The sequence below is a fragment of the Lonchura striata genome, chromosome 16 (genome assembly GCF_046129695.1).
Source record: "Lonchura striata isolate bLonStr1 chromosome 16, bLonStr1.mat, whole genome shotgun sequence".
Lineage (NCBI taxonomy): Eukaryota > Metazoa > Chordata > Aves > Passeriformes > Estrildidae > Lonchura > Lonchura striata.
In genome coordinates this window covers 5,105,439-5,127,713 of record NC_134618.1, presented here as the reverse complement: position 1 = coordinate 5,127,713, position 22,275 = coordinate 5,105,439, and the positions used below count along the sequence as shown (strand labels likewise).

The 22,275-nt window shown below is 43.1% G+C and overlaps 1 protein-coding gene and 1 long non-coding RNA gene across 29 annotated transcripts in view; one reads left to right on the top strand and one right to left on the bottom strand.

The window, feature by feature from the left end:
* RBFOX1 (RNA binding fox-1 homolog 1) overlaps positions 1–22,275 on the bottom strand; it is a 1,167,105-nt gene that overhangs the window by 795,032 nt on the left and 349,798 nt on the right. For 3 of the 28 annotated variants that reach the window (XM_021531171.3, XM_021531180.3, XM_021531177.3), the window contains exon 1: positions 6,353–6,472. The exons of 24 other annotated variants lie outside the window; for them this stretch is intronic. In XM_021531171.3, the coding sequence (XP_021386846.1) occupies positions 6,353–6,355 (3 nt within the window). In that variant the 5' untranslated portion in view covers positions 6,356–6,472. Of the gene's footprint in view, positions 1–6,352; positions 6,473–22,275 lie in introns of those variants that run through there. One more of the 28 variants, XM_077786827.1, reaches the window with a different exon arrangement.
* LOC110471024 (uncharacterized) lies at positions 6,700–12,285 on the top strand. The gene is made up of 3 exons (XR_002465519.2): positions 6,700–6,733; positions 9,654–9,745; positions 11,589–12,285. It is a non-coding gene; the product is annotated as an uncharacterized LOC110471024 (long non-coding RNA).

The window sequence follows — 22,275 nt, the reverse complement described above, 5'->3', positions numbered from 1 at the left end:
GAGTGGGAAAGGGTCTAATATCACAGAAAGATCAGGAGGATATCTAGATTCATTCATCTTCCTGCTGGGTCAAGCTGTGTGGCTCAATTCAAACTGCACTCTGGGACTTCCTTAGCATTTTTATTGTTGCAGGCTCAAAATGGGGATCACCATGTGGTAGATGACATTTTAGGCAGCTTATCTTCGATGCTGCAGGAAAGGACATTTAGGTAACTACTTATAGACACAGTGCACTGCCTGCAGTGGAGTGACACTATTTTATTTTATTTTTTTTTTTAATCCTGAAGCTTCACTGTAGAGTTTCCTTGTAACAGGAGAGAGTATTTCATATTATTTTCTGAGATGCTGATCAGAGAGAACCACCCCATAGCATAACTTGAAACTGATGCTTCAATGTCTTTTCCCACAGAAGTAGAAAGGCTGTAAGCTCTGCTCTGTGGTCAGAAACCACACAGGCTGTGCTGCATCCCAAGGGAAATGTTACAGAATTACGTCCATTTGAAGACAAGAAGATTATTCTGAAAGCAGGGTTTAAACTGTATTCTACATGTCATACAGGTGCTGTTTACAGGTTCTTTATTGACAGTCAAAATCATTTGCTCAACAAAATATCTCCATAATATTGCATAATCCTCAATTTAGGGATGAATGCTAACTACAAAAACAGTGAATAAACAGGGTAGACAAAGAGAGCAATATTGGTTCTGACAGAGACTATCAAACCTTTTTCCTGGATCAGTGCCATTCCACTCTAATTTCTCTCTCCTCAAATCCTAAATTACCAATCCTCTACAACATGTGGAAAAACTCAAACACCTAGGGGTCCATTTAACAAAACATATTTAAAAGATAAAAGCAGAAGCTCAAGAACTGGCCATCCAAGGAGCAGTAATGCTGATTCACCAGCCAAACCACTTTTGTGAGAGATGACTACCATTAATCATTGAACAGACATAGAAAAGATAGGTTTTTTCAAGACAACAAGACAATTACACAATGTTTTATTTTGAAATCCAGGGCTCTGGATTTGTTTGAGGTGCACAACAGACTGTGAGTTTGGTAAGACAACAGCATTACATGTGTAACTGTTTCCTACATGTGTTTTTCATGTGTAAACTGCAGCAAAGATAAAAAAGCTTTAGAACACCCAAAGGACAGACTACAGAATGAGCCAAGTCCAAGGAAAGCAAGTGCACCTCCCCTGAGCTTTCTTAGCAGGGCAGCACACGTGGATTTAGTGTTTTATCTCATGTGAACATGGGGTTCATTTCAACTCAAAGGAGAAAAACTTTTCTCCTTTAACAGAAGTACAGCTGTCCAACACAACCACCCTTCCTTCCACCTCTGCACAGGGCTTCTTCCACCTTCTCTACAACTGCTCCAACTATTGGAGTACTTAAATATGAAATAGTGGCACTTGCTTGTTTAAACATTCTCCTAAATTTCCTACCCACATTTTCACATACTCACACCTTCAAAACAATACACTTTTAGAGTTGGAAGTTTCTATATCAAGTCTGAGTTTCCCCAAATTTCTCAAAAGGAAAAAAAAATTACTTTCGGGCCAGTTTCTTAATGCTCTGATCATATAATGTTTGCCCCCAACTAATACAGAGACTGAACTCAGAGACAATAAAATCATTACAATACTTAGCAACCAGCAGCCAGGAGAGCAAGATATGGGTGTCCTCATCAAGAAAATTGGTCAGCACACATATTTTATTCGATTCTAGGAGAAAATGCGGTGGAACAGTGATAAATAAATGCCGAAATGTAAAGGAAATGTTTGAATCCCAACTATCACTGCACCAGACTCAAATCAAAGAAGTAGAAAACACACAGAAAGTTGAGAGGCACTAATTCACCACTCAGGCCATTCCCTTAAGAGCTGGACTTGATCCTTGTGGGTCCCTTCCAACCCAGAATAATCTGTGGGTGTGATTCTGGGTAACTCCAGCTCTCGCTACCATTGCTTTAACACTGAGGAGCCTAAAGACAGCAATTGCTTGGGATGTATTCTAGGCTGTATCATTGAAATTCGCATTTTTAGCTGTGTAACCTCTCCTTGCTGTATCCTAAACTTTGCTGGCCAGGGGTTGTGCACTGGAGGACTGAAGCCAAGCGTGTTGCGAACAGAAAATCTGTGTATTGGTAGTGCTTGAACGCTGGTCCCAGGCTGCACCTGGCCCTGCAGCCAGCCCCGTGCTGTTTATCTTCAAGTGATTTATTCTGCATGTTTGCCCTTGCCACAGCCAAGCTCTCAGCTCACCCTGCTGTAACTGTGCTCCCTCACACCTTCCCCGCTGAAGCACAGGCAATTCTTTTATTGCATCTCAGTTTGCTCACACTGTCTGGGCTGTGTTGCTTCTGCACAGCCCCCCAGGCTGCCTGCAGCCACACGCTCCCACTCTGTGCCACAGCACTTCCCAGTCTGGGAGTTATTTGAATTTTAGGGCACTGAGTGGCAGAGGCAGGTCCTGGGGCATCTGTCAGTGTAAACTCATATTTACTGAGTTCCTTTCAGCTCTCAGCACAGGAACATTTGCTGTTTGGGAAGACGGGATTTTGGAGCTGCATCCAAAGTTGCAAAATATTCAGGAGTTTTTAACTGGCTTGGACAAAACTGCCACAGAGCTGCAGTCTTATGTTAACCAACTTCTGAAACATCCTTCAAAATACCAAACAGCTTCTTTCCCTTTGAAAATAGCCAAATCAATACATCACAAAATACCTTGGATTTTGGAATATTCCCTAAATATTCTTCCTTCTGGATCTCTGCAAAGTACAAAGTCTTGAGCAGAAGAATAGAGACGTTAAATTACACCTACATTGCAGAAAATAGCATTTCAGCCTATTTTTGGCCCTTGATGCTGCCTGCTGGCCAGCTGTGACCCATCCTGTGAATCCAACACGACCACCTCTTGCTGCTCTACAGAATTACACAAACTCCAGCATCCCAGAAGGGATTTTCCAGCTCATTTCAGTTTGCATACTATTTTTATTGCATCAACTTCAAGGACACAAATAAAATTATCTAACTTGCAATAAGTTGTCATTGCTGGCACAGTAAATTTTAGGAAAATAATAGTTATGAAGGGAAAGTGTAATAAATACTCAAGAGCATCATAAGCAGCTTTTAATCATTAAAGCAGATATTCAGAATAGGTGATACAAACACTATCTACTGATAATATCTGCAAGAATGAACAACATGAAGTGTCAGAGATGGCATTATACTCCCCAGAATAAGGACTGGAATATTCAATTACTTAAATTAAAGAACAAAACTACTCATAAGAAAGTGCAACTAAGCAAAGAATTCAAAACAAAGTAAAAAAAGGCTTCTCATTAATGACTTGGGAGAAGCCCGAGAGAGGAGCTTTCTGTTCTCAGGAAATAGTACAGCTCCAATTTTGCTCAATGGAGTCATCAGAAGTTCTGCTACAGATGTTTGTGATTTCACCCTATCAAGACCAGAAACAGTCAGAAGCCCTAAAAAAAGTTCTGTTTGCCATTCTTTTAAGCCCTGTCTGTTTTCTTGCTTCCTAACTCTTCAGTTTTGCTCACACTCTACTTTTACAAGGCTGTGTGAGACAAGAGGATCCCCATCTCCCACATGAAAAGGGAAGGGATCAAAATCCAAGAATTAAGTAGAGGGAGTTCTGACATACATAAAAAAACCCAGATTTTCAGCTACTACATATTTTCCCAGGCTGTACTATGATGTGTTATTCTTAATTACATCAGATTCATCTTTTTCAGACAACAATATGCTTAAGGCAGCCATACCTTCAATAGCTGTGAATAATATTTGTTCTTGTGTCCAGCACTTAGGAGCTCTACCCTTTATGGTATATAATGCTTCTAGTTAGATTTAAAAATCAGATCATGCAATTTCAAACTAAAAGGTGAAAAATTAGCAATGGTGGATTTTTTAACTCAGCCATTGGTCTCTCTATTTCCAGAGAGCTCAACCTCCCCCAGTGCAAGCAGATACTGAACAGCTCCTTGGTCCTGAACAAAGCTTACATGTCTGCACAAAGAGATAGCAAGGGTAATATTTCCTTTACATTCCTCCTAAAAACCAGGCAGAAACCTGGTAAATCCAGCATATTATACAGGGCTGGAAAACAAGCTGTAGGTCTCCCACAAAGCAATGAAAAAAATCTTGAAAGTGACTGGCTATACCAGAGGAAGGGTTTGCAGGGAACAAGATAAGATTCTTTAGAAAATAATAGGTAAAAGAAGAAAAAAAACTCATAGAAAAGACAGCAAAAGCAGGAAGAAAAGTAAGAGGAGAATGGGAATACAAAAAGTACACGAAGTATGCCATCAGAGATGACACAGGTACGAGCAGATCCTGCCTTGGGCAGGAACACAGAGACTGAGCAGGAGTGCCTGGGTCCCTCCTGGCCTTGCTGTTCCGTGTTTAACTTCAAGAGAGCTTTGAGCAGGGAGCAAGGAGAGGCTTCAAACCCACCAGCACTGGCAGCCATGGCCTCAGGACATACCATTCCCCTCCTGTGCTGCAGCAGCAGCCAGAAGGGCTCACGCATGCAGCGTGCAGGCATCACTGGAAGGATTCTCAGGGCTGGGAACTGCACCTTGCAGTCCTACGTGTGCATCCTGAGCTGGAAACTGAGCACATTCTGCACAGCAACTCACAACCCCACTCTCTTCCTCCACACCTGACTCCTGACAGTATTTCTGTCAGTAAAGGGTATCCTTTCATGAAAGCCAGAGCAGCATCCTCATCACGTCAAGGACACCAAGTACTTCAATTACAAGAACTATAAAAATCATCAACATACTGTGAATTTTATTCGTTACATTTGTCAGCTCTATTACTGATACTCTGCTACGTATTAATAGAAAAAAGAAATATAGTCTTGACATTAGAAATACAGATTTCATTTCAGCAAACGCCGGATCCTTTGTCTAATGTATTTACCAGAAGAATAAACTGTAAATGAGTCTTGGGAAGCCAAGCCTTCAAAGCCTGCATAAGACAGCAAGTAGATCTCAACTATAAACAGAATTCCTACATAAAAATAGCTTCCTCAAAATCCAGTAATGCAAAACGTTTCAGTAAAAGTAAATAAAAATCAAATACCTGCTCTAAATCACTACCATAATCCTGATAACTGCAGCACGTGATATCAATATCAACCACTTTCCTGAAAACTAAATGATCTATTGGCATACATGTTGAAAATTCACACAGCCCCACTACTCTTCCCCACATAAAACTCCTCAGGCAGCCATGGCTATTTGACTTCTAAAACATAATTAGTTGATTATGAGGGGTAGCTCTGTTTTAGACTGTAATTCATCCACCATCATCAATCTCTACCACAGAGTGACAAAACCTTGCTTCTACTTTGACAGCCCGTGCATACAGCTGTTTTCACACTTCCGAATGAAACACACAGTATCTTTCCTCTCTTAAGTACCATCGAGTCTAGAGAAGCGAAAGCAGGTACTTGACATTCTTGGGCCACCACCAGCAGCGTCTGCTGTGTTTCATGCTCCATCTCGCCTTAAATAAGCTGAATTTTATTTGAAATGAAAAAAAAAAAAAAAAAAACAGTCAACACGAAACTTACTTCAGAGTGTAACATACTATACCACATTTGCAATTCACAGAGCAGATACAGAAAAGCTGCGGATTTGGACCAGATCTTTCACACTTCGCCGTTGTGAATCACTCCAGCCAAACTTCAGACCACATTCGTTTCACCATCTGCGCGAACCATGTTAACTCGGCAGCTCAGTGTCCAACAGCCACATCACAGATTTGGGAAGTGCCACTCTCACATCGCAAACCCACGTCCCAGAGCCCTGCCCCGGCCGAGGAGCGGCACCGAGAGGAGCTGCCTGACCTCTCACTCGGGCACACTGCCGCTCCACCTGCACCGCGCAGCGATCACGGCAACACCGATACTTTCTTTATCCTGACACAGTCATGCAGGAGAAAACATTCTGATGAATCGCCGATAAAACCAGCAGACCCCGAGGACTTACAGGCAGGTGGTTTCCCAGCAGTTAAACACCTGCGCTCTTTTAACGAGCAGCTCGGCAGAGCCCCGAATGCCCATGTTCCTGCCGCTCCCTGCGTGCGGAGCCTCCTCCGTGCCGCTGTCCCCGCAGCCCCCCGCACGGCGCTCCGCAGGCGACAGCGGAGCCGGCGCGGTGCCCCGAGCCGCGGGCATCCTTCTGCTCCGGCACCGGAGCCGCCCCGGAGCCCCCCGCCTCCCTCCCGTCCCTCCGCCCGGGCCGCCCCGGGAACTTTGCGGCCGCAGCCCCGCTGCCCCGCCGGGCTGCCCCGCTGCCCCCCGCGGCCCGAACTCACCATAAAGAGGCGAGCGGAGGCGAAGGGTCGCGGCGCTTCTCCCGCGGCCCCGGCAGGCGGGTGGCAGCGGGACGCGGCTCCCGCCGCCGCCGCAGCCCCTTCCCGCGGGCAGCGCCGCCGCCCTCGCTCACCGCCGCATGCCGCGCCCCCCGCCGCCGCCCGGCTCCCCCGGGCTCGCCGCGCTCCGGCAGCGGGGCCCCCGCCCGGCCCGGCCCCGGGGCCGCGGGGAGAGCAGGGGGCGACAGGCGGCTCCGCTCCGCTCCGCTCCGCCCGGGCGCGGCCGGCGGGAGCCCCGCGCCGGCCGGACTCGGAGCTCGCGGGGCGGAGGCGCTGCCGCTCGCCAGCCGGCGCGGAAAGTGGCTCGGCGGCGGGCGGGCGGAGGTGACCTTCAAACCCGGCGGGGCGGGGGAGAGCGGCGGGGGAGCCCCAGCGGCGGGGGCGGCGGCGGGGGCGGGATGCGGTGCGGCCCGGGGGGGAGCGGGCCCGGGGGAGCGGCGCTCCCGGCTCCGGAGGCTCCGGAGGCGCGGCCCCGCCCGGCGCTGGCGGCCGCGCGGCGGCGCCCGGGAACCCGCGGGGCCCGAGCGGGGCCCGCCCGCACCTGCGGCCGCTCCGGGGAGGGCACCGGGGATGGGGATGGCTCCGGGGATGGGGATGGCTCCGGGGATGGGGATGGCTCCGCGGGATGCCCGCGGCCAGGCGCTCCACCGACCCGGAGCCTTCCCGGGGCACCGGCGGCGCGGTCGCAACTTTGCATCGCCGGGGCTCGTCCCGGAGAGCTGCGCTCTCCCCCAGCCCGAGCGGGCAGCGCTGCCGCGGGAGGCGAACTGCTGATGGAAACGATGCCCTTGGCGATCCCCGGCCATCTCTGCCTCGCTTCCTTCCTCGAGCCCAAAGGAATTGCAAGAATTCTGATGCTCACCTAAAGAGAAGAGCATCGCAGCAGTCCTAAAGGCATGAACTACTGTTAAATGAGGACGACGGCAGCTACTGGCGAGAAAGTTTGGGGGGAAAAAACAAACATCAAGACCTGTCAGAACACTGCCTTGTCCTTCTCAATACCTTAAGTATTAAGTCTGTAGTGATCAAACGTTTTTGTGCTGCTCGACCTTCAGCTACAATAAATTAATGCCCCTGAGACTTACTCCAACATGTAACTGGTATCAAATACAGATGAGGAGTGTGAGGATCAGATAGATGTGCTGCCTTCTCTGGGGTAGGAGTAGGAACTTGTTTTAAGCATTGAGATGGAAATGGAAAGCAGTTAACAATCAGGTGATAAAGAGGAGGCAAGCTTTAAATCATAGGCGTGTGGCCTTAAAAAAACTTTATATGAATAATCTCCCTATAAACTTTTTCATCTGTGCAGAAAATAAATACAGCCAAGTCCTCATAAATTGAACTGCAGTTCGCACATCGATCATGTACAGAAGTACCTCAAAAGCACATATCTGTATCCCTCTGCCTCTCCTGACAGATTTGGGGCTTGGCCTATTTCTGCTGCTATTTTAAGGCCCAGGGTGTGATCCTGGATCCCCGAAATACGTAACTCAGCAGAGCAGAACTGCTCAAGAAGGTTCCTTTACCAAGGCACACCAGTTTATGAAGCAGGATCATTTCACACAGTAACTTCAGAATTTATCATTCCTCGTTAAACATGAAGCAGTGTTCAATGGGTGGAAAATTTTACTTCACCTCGTTAAAATCTGACATTACTGAGAGATAAAAAGTTACTCAAAGATTCATTTTCAGGATGAAAACTCAAACTATCAAGTTATCCCAACAGATTCTCTCAAAATGTATGTCCCACTCTCTAGTCTGATCCCTATGAAGTTCATCTAAATATCCTTGGATAGATTTTAAAGCCATCCTGTGGCTTTCCTTCATTTTTCTTTTCAGCCTTCCAATTCACTCCAAAATCAACACAGAGAGGGCAATGGGAGGCTTATGTCCAACAAATGTAAATTGGAGGTCAAAATATTACACTGAAGTTCTCTAAATCACTAAAAGATTCAAGTTGGTAACTGATTCCTCTGCAGTTCAAGATATTTAAAGCCATATTTACTAATCCCTTTATGAGAAAGTGATACTGCTAGAAGGTTAGCAAGTAGAAATAAGGCAACATTTCATCAGCTCTTCCTTAATTTGTATATTTAGGCCCTTTAATAAAATAATTTTCAACATTTTGATTAAATATGACTGACTGCATCGATAGGTTTGCCATATGGTCCAATACCTCCGGCTTTATCAGCAGTTTTCAAAGACTGAACTAGTGAAAAAAAAACGTCCACCCTTTGATGACATATCTGATTTAGTATGAGGCAAACTTTCTTCCGGGTGAAATTGTTGCCATTAGGTGATCTAGGCTAAATGCTGGCTCACACAGAGGTGACCACTGAGTGACTCAGAGGAGTGAGATTCTCCTGCCCATGCACTGGATGACCATGAAGCCCAGGGCTATGAAACACAACAAGGAAGGAAAAAACATCCAGTGTCTTCTTCCCATGTGAAGCAGCCCAGAAATCCTTTCTCTTCTTCAAATATGTGACTTTCAGGGCAGCACTATTGCAAAGATTTTTAGGTATCTCAGTTTCATTCCAAACCTGATTTGTAGTCTTTCTTTATCCACTCACCTGTCTGTACATAGCTGGCAGTTTCCAGAATGAAGAATTTTAAACTATTAAAATTAATTTAAACTATTAAAACTATTTTAATGTAAAATAATTTAAAATATTTTAAAACAATAAGCAGCCAGAGCTCACACAAATAAGCTAAAGCAAAATCCTTCATGAAAGAACAGAAATCTCATGAACTAGACATTATAAAAAGTTTTCTTTAGGCTCTCGAGCATTCCCGTTGAGTAGCGAATACTCACTGGAGTGTTGAGAACTACTCACAGGATTAAAACTAAATCAGGTGCAGGTGTTGCTTACTTTGATCTGTGCTTGATTAGAGAATCAGGTGTGTGCTAAGTGACTGGATGAGAGCTTGTCTTTTGGAGTCTCAACACCTCCATACTCTCCTTTTACCAACCCTGTCAAAAAGGTTCCCTTGGCTTGTTTTTCACATCTGCCTTCCCTTTGTTCCCCTCACATGAAAGAACCCTGAGCTGCAAGTCAGATCTTTCTTAAAAAAGCTCCAAACTTTGCTGTCTGTATGGTACAGAGGCTCCCAGCTGGGGTTAAAGTTCTGCTGGAAGAAATAACTTTGGATGAGAAGAAAGGAGCAGAGAGGGAAGCCTGCATCAATCTCACATGGCAGAGCAGGGAGCAGCACCCAGATATTTTTCTGTTTTCTGTTCCAGAGCTCCAGCATTGCAAAATCTCCTTTCCTAAACACAGTGAATCCAAATGGACCTGCCTGTGCATCTCTCCCACAGGAACCACCTTCAGAAAGGTATCTTGCTCTTTATTCACCTTTGGAATAAACAGAGCATTTAAAGCATTTGATAAGAAATAATCTTGTTCATTCCACCCCAAAGTTGTAATTGTGTAAAGCTTCAATTCTCAGTCATTTCTGTAGGAAATACTTACAGAGAAAACACACAAACTTAAATATAATTGTCAAGTCATGCACTTCAAAAGTTGATTCAGAGGGAGACACTTTCCAATTTAACGTAAATTATCCATGGCAAAAGAAAAAAATAAAGGGCAAATAGCAAATGGTTCCATTGAAATACAATGTTTTTAAGACATTCCTTTAAGACATTCCTGGTGAGGGACTGATTCTTAAAATAATTGTTAAAGTTTCTTTTCTGAATAAAAGCCTATTTAATGTCTTCTTAAATTTGGAAACCCTTCCTCCTTTATAGTGAAATATTTTCTGTATTTATTTTCAAATTTGGGAACTGGTGTGAGGTTGTTCTAACCAGGAGATCTCAATAACATGGATCTGTAGTATATAGGAGAGGAGTTGGAGGTGAAAGAGGATTTACTGAAGAAAATAATTGTTCTGAACAGCAGATTAAGTCAGTGTATCAAAAGAAAAAAATCAAGAGAAAAAAGGTAAAAAAATATATTTAAAGTCTTCAAATATAAAGTTTCTGTGAGAAGGTATAAACAGATATCTTCTATAAGGAAGATAAAAATAGTGCATATATATTTAATGCTATAAAAATTCATATAGTATTTGCAGCAAAGAATATCTCCAACACATCCACTGTGATTAATTCCTTCTGGGGGAGGCTGCTCAGGCCATTACCAGTGGGAAGGGAGCACAGAAACCATTTGCAGTAGAACTTGTGAGCTTCAGGTCAAATATTTGTGGTGGTGGCGACTTGTGTCCCAAATTTCAGTGCCACAAACACTTCATGATTCACCTTCAGAAAAAATCTGCATTGCTACAAAATTTGTAGTAGTCCTTTGACAGCCAATCCTTTGGACACTGGCAGGAAATGTAGCCTTAATGATCAGGGGAAAGATGCTCTCTGGATTCTTGAAATTCATCCTAAAAAGGGCCCACAAACAGAAGGAGATGAACAAATCACCTTCAACACAAAGGGAACATGAAAAAAATATATGTACCAGTCTGTACATGTGCTGTGCTGATGGTGTGGGGGTTTAGTTTAACTTCAGATTTCTTAAATTCTTTTTAATTCTTGGCAATTTACATTGTCTTGAGCACAGTTTTATGGAGGGTGTGGATAAGGACATGGTGTGTGTATGTGTGGGGTTAAGTTAATGAATCTGGTTAGATTGAATTTGTCATTTGCTTGGGTTTTGTGTATCAAATACTGGCATCTGAATCGTTTAATGCTTTCATCTCCATGACAGAAAAAAAGAGTTGCTACCTTTTAAGTTCATATGATTCTACTCAGGAGAAAAATTTTGGGATATTTGGCCCATACTTTTAAGTTATTATTACATTTAGGTTTCAGATTTCAGTCATACATAATCAAATGAACTACATTGTCACAGAGATTTAACATTACTTAATTAGAAATTCATAGCTATTTAGTAAAATCTTTGAGTAGAAAGATAATACTTCTATTTTTAATGCCCTACTAGCAATAACTTCATGTGCTTATATCTACATATCTATAAATTCAAGAGTTTCCCACTTATTTGCCTGTGATAAAATGTTAATCTCTTTCCTTTCTCCAGGGACTTGTAATTTTCCTCTCCCCTGACTTTGACTTATAGCATATGTACAATTTCTCTCAAAGAAACATCTTGAAGAAGCAACTGCATGCCCTGCTCCCTGGCATCTCCTGATTTTTATCCATCTTCTTTATCTCCAGGTTATTTTGGGAGTTCCTTGGGATTGAAGGCTGCTCAGATAGGGCTGATGGCTCATTGCTTTCTCTGTGCTAAAAAGGTCAGGCTGCTCCAGGTGACCTTTCTGCTGGGAAAGCTGCAGGTCTGTGAGCTGCCTTTTTGCTGTCCCGTGTGAAGGGATTGCTCTACAGATTCAGCATGAACAGCTCTGTGCTTCCCTTGCTCTGGGAATTGGAAAACCCAAAACTGCCACACACACTGAAGGGTTTGAGCTGCAGCCTTGGGAGCAGCTTGGACTGATGTAAAAATACAATATACAGACATTAAGCAGAAAAATCATAAACTTATGTTGCTATAAGAAAGTTGTAAGTAAGAATATGCCTTAAGTGAGAAACTGCATTGATAAAATGGTGAACCCTACCCTGATGTAGGGGTGTGGTTGTATAGAGCAAGCTAAGGATTCAGAAATTATAAAAGAAGCATTTGTGTGTACATGTGATAGCAGCCCATTGGATAAAAGTATCTGCAGTGCAGAAAAATTCAGTAAAGGTGATAGGTCAGAAAAGCAAAATAAACTTTGTGGCAACTGTCCACTGTGTTAGAAAGTTCTATATTGCTTGTAACAAATAACTTGACTACTTTGAGCTATGGCCAGCTGCTTGGTCTCATGGCCTCTGAGACTGATGTTACTCTGAGCAATAAATCCTTCTTAGCCCAAAATTAGTCCCATGTCTTCATTAACAGCAGCAATAATGATACCTTACTGTTTTCACTTCAGTTTCCATTTAGGCAGAGCTCTGGAAGCGTTGAAAGGAATTGTTGGAAGCAATGACATCAGGCTTTTCTCCTTTGTGTTTGGGACAGCTGCTACTGAAATAGCCAGGGCAGGACTCTGGAAGATTTTAACCCAGTGCCATCTCCAGCTGCCTCCTGAGGATGCCACCAGCCCCTTCCCATTTCTCATCAGCTCTCCACTGGTTTCCTTCCCTGTGCAGGACAACAATCCTGGATTTCCTTGACAAAGAGCTGCCAGACCCTCAGCTGTGAGCTCAGAGCCTGAGCAATTCCATGGGGCCAGCAGGGAGCAGGCAGCTCCTGGGAGCAGCTGTGTCTCTTAAAGGGAATAAATATTGCAGGTGCTGCACTGTGGGAATCTGTGGTATTGATGATCCCTAGGTTGTAGAAAGTCTCTGTCTGTCAGCCCCGCTGCCAAAGCAGAAGCCATAATTGGTCTGTGCTGGTTTCCAGGTTGTTTATTCTGTTTATCTCTAACATGTTCTGCTGCCCTGCCCAGCTCTGTCCTGCAGGGCAGCGTGTGGGGCTCTGCCCTCAGTGGGATGTTACAAACATTAAATACCAGAAACTCCCTGGGCTGCATTTACAAGAACGTGCCAATATCTGTCACCTACGTTGGACAGTGTGTCCCCAGCCTGAGCCAACAGAAAAATGCCAACACCACAGTGAGACATGGAGGGCATGAAGAAGGAGAAAAAGGACAAGGCACACCCAATTTCCTCCATCTTGTCCCCTTTGGACCCCTAATCTAGAATCCTAAAATTTGACTTTTGCACCCATGCCACACTTAATTATTACTGATATCAAACACTCAGAGCTTGTAATTCATGCTGTAAGATTGAAAACTCTTTTCCATGGACAGAGATCACAGCCAGTGTCTCTGGGGGCTCTGTCCAGGGGGGCTCCTGACTCCTGCCAGGGTCCCAGACCCTCCAGGGCAGCCAGAGGGAAGCTCTGGGTTCCCACACTGCCCAGGGGCTTTGCAGCTCCTGTCACAAATACGGGAACCCTGAGGGAGCAGAGGGAGGCCTCTGCTCACTGATGGTTCCTGTAGGAGCTGGAGGATCCAGTTAAGCAATTCCAGAAGACATTCAGGGTCTGTTTGGTGCTGAGAAATGCCATTAATCCTTACATTGCCATATCAGGATTCAGAGCTACTGAACAACTGACAATTTTTATGGTTTCTCCAAGTGCTACTTTTTTTGATCGTGCCACAATTAAAATATTTAATGGAGAATCATTTGTACAGGTTTGGAAGTACTTTTTCCATACCTGCAGATTTTGCAGTTTAGTCTTTCTAGAGCTGACTGGTCATACCTGTGACACCCTCAGAATGTGCTAACATTTGCACCACAACCTCAGACTTTTCACCCTAAATTTGAGGAACTCATTGACTGATATCTGCATTTACATTATACAAAATTTAAAATTCCTTTTTGCAGTGTTAATTGAAGTACTGGAACACAGGATTTTGGAAAAACTTGTAGTGAAGACTACTTGATTCTCAATCCCCTGAGCTGAGTTTCTAGCAAGCCTTTGTAGTCCATTAGCTACTGGATTTTGGAATTATCATCTGCCCCTCAGCCTAACAGCATTTGGAATTACTCCAGAACTGAAGATCCCAAATCCTGGAGTGTGGAATAACATAATAGAGAAGCACTTGCCTAACATAAGATGTGATTCTACGTTTGCAGCAGAGAAAGGATTTAAAACAGGGTCATCAACAACAAATATCAGGGAAGCTACTGGTTAGCAAAGAAAAATAAAAAGAAAATTCCCTGAAAATAATGAAATCTTTTCCAAACCTTTTATTTGTGAATCCATATTGCTGTAGATAAAGAATCAAGATGGCAAAAGACCCATTGTATATAAGAGAGAGGAAAAAACACACAGAGGTGTATTAATTCACTTTTAAGGCTAGAAACTTCCAGAAAATTCAAGAGCTTCAAAAATCAGATTTGCCAAAATCTCTGACTTTTGGAGTTAAACTATAGTTACAGAAATAGGTAATTTATTTCTAGTATTTTTATCACTAGTGTATTCACATCTCTGCTCTCATATGTGGAATATATATTAGATTCATAAAAATGAATTGAAATTTACTATTTCCTGGATTATCTTATTCCAGTTAAACCCTTGATTCATAAGGCAATTGCCGAAGATAAATAGAACTTCATGAATTGTTCATAAACTGCACAAATTCACGAGTTAGAGATGAAAAATGTAAGCCACACAACCCTTCATCTATAGGCCACAAATTCCAGTCCAGGTTTGAGATCAGCAGCGACCAAGATCCATTTTCATCTTATCACCTGAAGGCTTTCTGGTAGCATTTGTGAACTTGGTTTGTTCCCTCAGCTCCATCTCTGCAGGATAAGTGGCCACATAAATAATTCACTGGAACTTGTCAGAAACAAGAAGTTGTGAAATGTAAAGTCCCCTCCATCCATCCAGCTGTATAAGCAGCACAGGAGCTAATTTTCTAACCTTTCACTAAGCTGTGCATGAAACTAGTCACAGAGGAGCTCTTGCACATTTTTAATAAACTAAAGCTCCTCAAATATCAATTCTTTCTAATAGCACACTCCCTAGAAATACCACTTTGTGAGGTTTGTCTGTTCTTTATTGCAGAAAAAACTTCTCACAGGGACCTTTGGCTACACAATTATTACAAAAACCAGCTTTTCCTTAACTGAATAACATTGATGTTGTGTTGTTCAGGGGGAGTACATCAGAGTCAGCCTTACCTGAAAAAAAAGCACAGAGGGGGCAGGGCACTACTTGTTTTGGGGTTTTTGTGGTTTTGTGCAGTGTGGGTTAGATTATAATGGGATTTTTAACGTCATTTGGAACCTTAAACATTTTTTAATTTGTATGAGAGAGAAAACATGAGGACCATGCCCACTTTTGTCATTGCAGCACTCTGGCCATGTCTCCTAGGAGAAATGGAATAACAGAATCGTGGAGTGGTTTGGGTTGGAAGGGACCTTAAAACTATCACATCCCATGGGCAGGGACACCTTCCAGAGACCAGAGCCCCATCCAACCTGGCCTTGGAACACTGAAAAATATGGGAGAGCCACTTGGTCTGCAGCACTTTGGGGCTGGTGACTTTCAGCCCGTGATGTGGTGAACTCCAGCTCCTCTGCAGTTCTGGCTGAGACAAAGGGATGCTGGAGGCCAGAAATGCTTCACTGGAGTCTTTACTAGAAATCAATCTACATGGATAGTCACTGGGTTTATTTCTGCAACTACAGCTACAAAATTAGAGTTTTAAATAAAGCAGGTTTTTGCAAGGTTTAATGGACATTTAAATATTTTGCCCTTGCATAATGAGTTAGAAGAACTTTTCTAAGGAAGTGACTGAAAGTAGGCATTTGTTATTTTCTTGTTCTACCCTCACACTGAGACCTTAATCAAGCAGATGTAGGATTTGTACTCATGGACCAGCTTGCACCTGCACAGAAAACCATGTCCTGTGTCCTCCATTTATCCCCGTTCACTGCACTAATCATGGGTTTAGAAATTATAAATTACAACAGACTTTCTTTATACTGCTGTGAAAATTTAGCCTCCAGGTAGCCACTGGTAACCCCCAGGCTGTCCAGATGCAGACAAGTGTGGAAGTAATCTCAGAAATCATCCCTGTGCCAAAGGTTTTAATTAAAAAAAAACAAACAAACAACAAGGAGCACTCCTTAAGACACTTGTGCCTACAAAAAGAGGCAGCACACCAACTACAATAGCAGGAAGAGTTATACAGCCCTGGCTTTTCCAGCTGTAGCTGCCTTACTAAAGGCACTGCTTTTTTGGGAAGAATTGTGTTGAAATGATGAGCCAAAAGTGACAATAATCATCCTGCAGCAACATCACCCCCCTCAGTGCTTTGATGCCTGCAAAATGGCTTCTAACATGTATTTACAGCCAGCCCATGACTACAGAAAATATCCCATCAATACACAGATCAAGCTGATGCTTAGGATGACTTTCCAAACCACCTTTGCCAATTGCCCTTCTGCAAATAAGGGCCGCATGTTAATTGCTTTAAATATTGTAAGGGATTAAGCAATTACAGGGTTTTATAGAATACAGTCAATAAAAAAAAATCCTCTCTTTTCAAGTCTACTACATGAACTTAATTATGAGATAAAGTGTTAATGATCCTGTAGTAATTTTACACTGTGAACAAGGCAGATGTACAGGCTGGCCAGGCCTGTGATAACAGGAATTTCAGTGAGATTTCAACTGGGCACCTGCTGCTGCAGAAAACCCTTCAGGTTCCAAGTCATTCCCCGAGGAAATGAGTTTTTCAAGCTGGCATAGCAGTAAGGACCAAAGGGCTTGATGCTTTTCAGAATGAGAGGTAGGACCCCAAACCACTTCAGAATTCTACAGGCTTTATACAAAACTCACTTGATTAATCTCTAGCAGACTCTGGAAGGTTGTGACCAACTGTGAGGGGCCACTACTAATTTTGGTTATTAACCTCATTTGATAGAAAGATAATCTGTTTCTCCATTAATGTTAATCCCTTTAAAATATTTCTAGTGCTTCTCCCATTAATCCATGCCCTTTATTTGATTGCAGGGGGACTAATTGCAGAGTAAGATAATGGTTTTGATGAGTATGGGGGGAAAAAAAATGAAAAAACTTATCTTTAAAAAGAAGATTTTCTTGAGAGAGGAGCATTTCAAAACTTTTATATTTCCTAGTCCTAGAAAGGGATAGGATCTGTAGAGATTCCTAGGTAGAAATCTCCAGAAGCATATAAAACTAGGGTTTGTGGTGTATTCTTACACCAAACACATTTAAAATCCTTCAGCACTATTCAAATACAACCAAAACTTGATGGGTTGAGAACATTTCCCTTGTGGCTGCTGAGAAATAGGTGCCAGTAACATGATTTCTGCTTCTTTGTTGAGCACTGAATAGAATGGTAAGGGGAAACCTTCATTTCCTGGGATTTGGTGAATCTGGGACATGGTGGGGTAAATATTTAGCTCAGCTAATAAAGCAGATGTAGCACTCTGGACCTGGTGCCAACAGTAACAAAGACCTTGTGCAAGGGCCATTGGTTTCAGCAGCATTTTGGGAGTTGGTGTCAGCTTCATTTTAAACCCAGCAACAGAACCATCGATTTCATTAGGCAGGAAACCGTGAAAAACAAACCAAAATTGATTTGGGACGTAGAAAATACAAATTTGGGAAATTGACCTTGGGATGTAGAAAATACACAAATTTTTGGTGAGATTCCTCCCTGAATTTCTCATTCACGCTCTCTTTACCACTGCTATATGAGTAGATATGTTTAGATTCCCATGTTAACAGAAAACCCTGGAAGATTTCCTGTACCTATGAACTGTTTCCTCAACATGCAGGAGATCATGTAGGAATCTTCCATGAGGGTATTCTCAGGCTTTGGCAGAGCTGGAAGGTCAGGATCAAGGCCTGACCTCCCAGTGCTCCATGCCTGATGTAGTTTTTTTCCCAAAGGGACTGCACAGAGCACACAAAACACAAAGCAGAGGATCCCTGTTTTATATAAACCGTTTCTAAACCTTAATTTGGCATAAATGGCTGAGTAAAGTGAACGGGGAAGAGCAAACACGCCCTAAAATCTTTCCTAATGGCCTCTCCTGACAGATGGCACCCCAGCTCCCAGAACCACATAAAGTAAATCCAGCCCAGCAGTCAATCCTGGTAGGAAAGAGTTTGTAGGCTGGTAAACATTTTTGATGTAAATTGTGCGAACTAGCTTAGGTGAAGTCCTTCTTTAATGAGAATTGTACTATGCAGCATGCCCCAGGTTTATCACCAGAGTTGCACCTTTGCTGTCACTCACTGGATGAACAGCCCCTTTTGTATTCCCTGCATTGATCTGTGTCCCACAGCTCTCACTGACCCTGTCCCTTTTCCCTCCTTCTGAGCTGACCATGGCTCCCAAAGTGTTTTGGATAATATCTGTTCTGGTTCTGTTCTCAGGATACTGAATCTGTGTTTCAAAGAGACATTTGCCCACTCACCAACAAAGTAAAACAAACTCCACAACAATCAGCCTCTGGCCATTAGATTTAAGAATCTATGCAAATTCTCCAGTCAGGCATAATTTTTCCATAACACTGAAAAATCCCTTCCCCCTTACCCTTTTCTTGAGCTCTTAATGCCTTAAATATAAAATTCTTTCACTCAACCTCTTTCTTTTATCTCCACTTATCCCCATTTCTCAATTTCATAACAGCAGATTTATTCCCTTGTATTTTACTCTATTTTACATCCTTCTTTTCACCAGGCCACCTCTTAGGAATTGCATGCTAGGAGTGAAAGCTCCACCCTTTTCAGCACCCCTGAAAGTTCAGGAAGTTTTGAAGAGGCCTCATGATTTATGTGTTTTTCATGGAGCATTCCATGATTCCCCCTGCAAAGTGTCAGAAGATAATGAGGTGATGAAAAGTTTGTGAAATTGGATGTGAAAGGCCATGTGTCAGACATCATATTCCAACAATCCACCCACAAGTCCCCTTTGGGTTCCCTTTTTCCAAACCAGTCCAAGGTCTCCAACTAAAGGATCACAGCTGGAGAAAACTCGACTTTACCTGAGAAACTTTGATGTGAATAATGTGTTTACATTATTTTTGTTATCTTTTGTGGATATTGTTCATTTCTACCAGGGAAAATATTGAAATTTCAGTAACCTCACAATTTCCATCATATTGTTTTCATGAACTTTTCCAAACAAAGCTCACAAGCCCCATGAACCATCTGAAGTGAATGATTGTGCCTAATAAAGCCCCCACAGACCTTTGGGGAAGAAGAGGAACTGGAGGAACCCACAGAACTTTTCCATAAGACCCACCAGAGCCTCCCCCAGGTAAGTTCAAGGCACCAGCAGGCTCAGCTCTGAGCTGTGGTGGGGCTGAATGGAGCCAGGTCTGGGCTTATTCCAGAGCCTTTCCACAGCAGCAGACTGAAAACCACCTTCAACAGGTCAAATGAACAACAAAAAAAAAAAACTTCAGAGATTCAGCAATGCACAAGAGGAATTTGCTGTCCTAAATCAAAATAGACTTATATGTAAAATTGAATTTCTGTATTTACTTGACACGTTTTTTTAGAAAGCAATTGACTAGTCATTTGGAAACTGGCAACTGCAAACTTAGGAAACATTGAAGTATTAAAAACTACTATTAAACAGTTCTAAATGATCATTACCTGGAAATCAGATGAAAAATGCCCAATTATAACTGAAACTCATTCCTAATATATTGTTATTCGCCATCATCTTTGCTTCATGAAATCTGATTCCAATCTGAGAAGATTCTACCTCGTTGTACCTGCCAGGGCAGACCAAATTTCTTGCAGCCATGACTGTGCCCTCACAGCCAGCTTTTAACCTCATCACACTGTCAGAGAATTCCTATCTTATTTATACAGCTGCAGAAAAATCAACCCAGAACAGTTCTGAAAAACCTTCAAGCTGTAAGCTTTCTAAAATAATGAAAAATGATCAAATTATAATATTATTAAAATACATATACTTACATCTGCTCACTAATAGTTTACAATTCTGCTAAGGTTTGCATTTATGAACAAAACTGCTATAAATCTCAAAGGAATTTACAATTATTTTACCACAGACTGTTAATAATAGAAAGACTATTCTTTGAAAGTAATAGAGCAGAAAAATAAGGCTAGATCTTGTCTCAGGTCATATAAACCATCATTTAAAGACTATCAGTGTGTTGTGGTTGTTAGAGGCAGTGACACAAAACTAATTTATGGTGACCAGGCAGAAGGCATCCAGCTGGAGAAATCCTCCCCAATAATCAATGACAAAAGAGTCACCTCAGCCGAGTGTGCCCTGCAAGCCAAGGCAGGAGCAGCACTCGCTGCTTCCCCACTGATTCCCTGCCAAAGGGAAAGGCTGGAGCAAATAATTAAGCCTGAAATGATGGAGCATCATCGGGTATTTGCCTGTGCTGCAAGTGCTTCTGGTCCAAAGGTAATGGATATATCAGAGGAAAGCTGTTTGAGGAGCTGTTTGAGTTCACCAAAAATGAAAGCAGAGCCCCCAGGGGCAGATCCCCCTCTGGTGCTCAGCTCTGGGGATGAGCTGCTGCTGCTCAGCTCAGGAGAAGCAGGCTTGCCCCAGGAAAACCAGTCCTGCAACCAAAATTTCACCCTCTGTTTCAGTGATCCAGGACTGCTAAATTGTGCTAAAAGCCTCTCTCTCTCATGGAGAGAGTCTTTGCAACATGGTTCCAGCCTGTCTTTACGTTGCTCCTGGCCTCCACCTTCATGCCATGATCCCACAAGGAAGTTTTTAAATATAACTCGGATGAACAATACAATAGGAAAACTGACAGGAAAATGAGCTGAGAGAGAGGCATGGAGAGGTTTGGGCAGGAAAGGACCTCAAAGCTCATCTCATTCCACCCCTGCCACGGACACCTTCCACTGCCACACGTGTCCAGCCTGGCCCTGGGCACTGCCAGGGATCCAGGGGCAGCCACAGCTGCTCTGGGCACCTGTGCCAGGGCTGCCCACCCTGCCAGGAAGGAAAAGCCCAATGGTCAAGGGCACCCAAATTCCATTTCTGTAGAGGCATTGCCCTTTGTTACACACAGACAAATTCTACAAGGGGTGGGAAGCCTCTAGGGGAAGGAGAAAAATAAAATTATGTTTTCTCTGAAAGCCTGCGCTGCCTTTGAGAGTTCCTAGAAATCAAAATTCATCCCTGTAGGTGCTTGGGTTTGTGTAGGTAGCCAGCCCAGGCAGACTGGGTTGTTCAGAGAGCAAGAGGTGAGACAAGGAACCATGTCCTTGAACTTCATACTAACAAATGGAAATGCTTAAAGAAAGACTTGCTTTTGTGGGGTTTGTTTGTTTTGGGTTTTTTTGTCATTTTTGTTTCTTTGTTTTTGGGGTGCTTTGGGAGGATTTTTTGGGTTTTTTAAAGAAATAACTTCTGTGGCTGTCACAAAATCTCATGGTTTCTATCCACTTAGAGTGCAGCAAGGGCACAAATCGCCCAGGAGCCACAGATTCTGGCAGCAGCTGCAGTTTGCCCAGCAGCAGCCACAGCTGCAGTGGCACCACGCAGGTCACTGCTTTCTCCAGTGCCACCTTATCCTTCAACACTGACTCCTGGGTCACACAGGAGAAATTCACCACTAATTCTAGTTTAATACTGAACCAGTAACGAGTTTTGGTTGGCACTGTTACACAAAGGAATTAAATATTTTCACTGTGAGGAAAAAATATATATTAAAAAACCAAATTGAACAAAGGCTGCAGGGAAGCATGAGACACTAACTCCTACAGTAATCCTATGGCTTCTGTCCTGTTCCCACTGATAAATTTATTACAAATGTGTAGGCATGAACTGCAGCAGAAAATTTCATGCTTATATTGATGAGATTAATGGACTATTATCTCATTTCCAAGATTACTTAGAATTGATTTTATGGCTTCTTTCCTCTCACGGGTTTCAAGCACTGATTAAAGAAAGGCCTTATAAAACCAGTGCCTGAACTTTGCCAGGTTTGAACTGTTTTTTCATACAGGCTTTCTTGTTGGAAGCACGGTCACATCTAAAGAAAACACTTGTAAGAGCAAAAACCACACTTCTGTAGTATTCTTCCTTTTTTTTCTTTTTCTTCGGCACCAATATGCTAATAAAAACCACATTTCTGTAGTATTCTTCCTTTTTTTTTTCTTTTTCTTTGGCAGTAATGCTCTGGGGAGTGCAGCAGCAGGAGGCTGGTGCTGAGGCTGTATCCCAGCAGTGCATGATGCCAGTGGTGCTTTCACTGGGGGTTTTCAGGGTAAGGGGCTTTCATGGTATTTTCCACAAAGCCAGGACCAGCACCAACCCCACAAGAGAGAAAACACTCAGTACTGACTAGAAATAACACT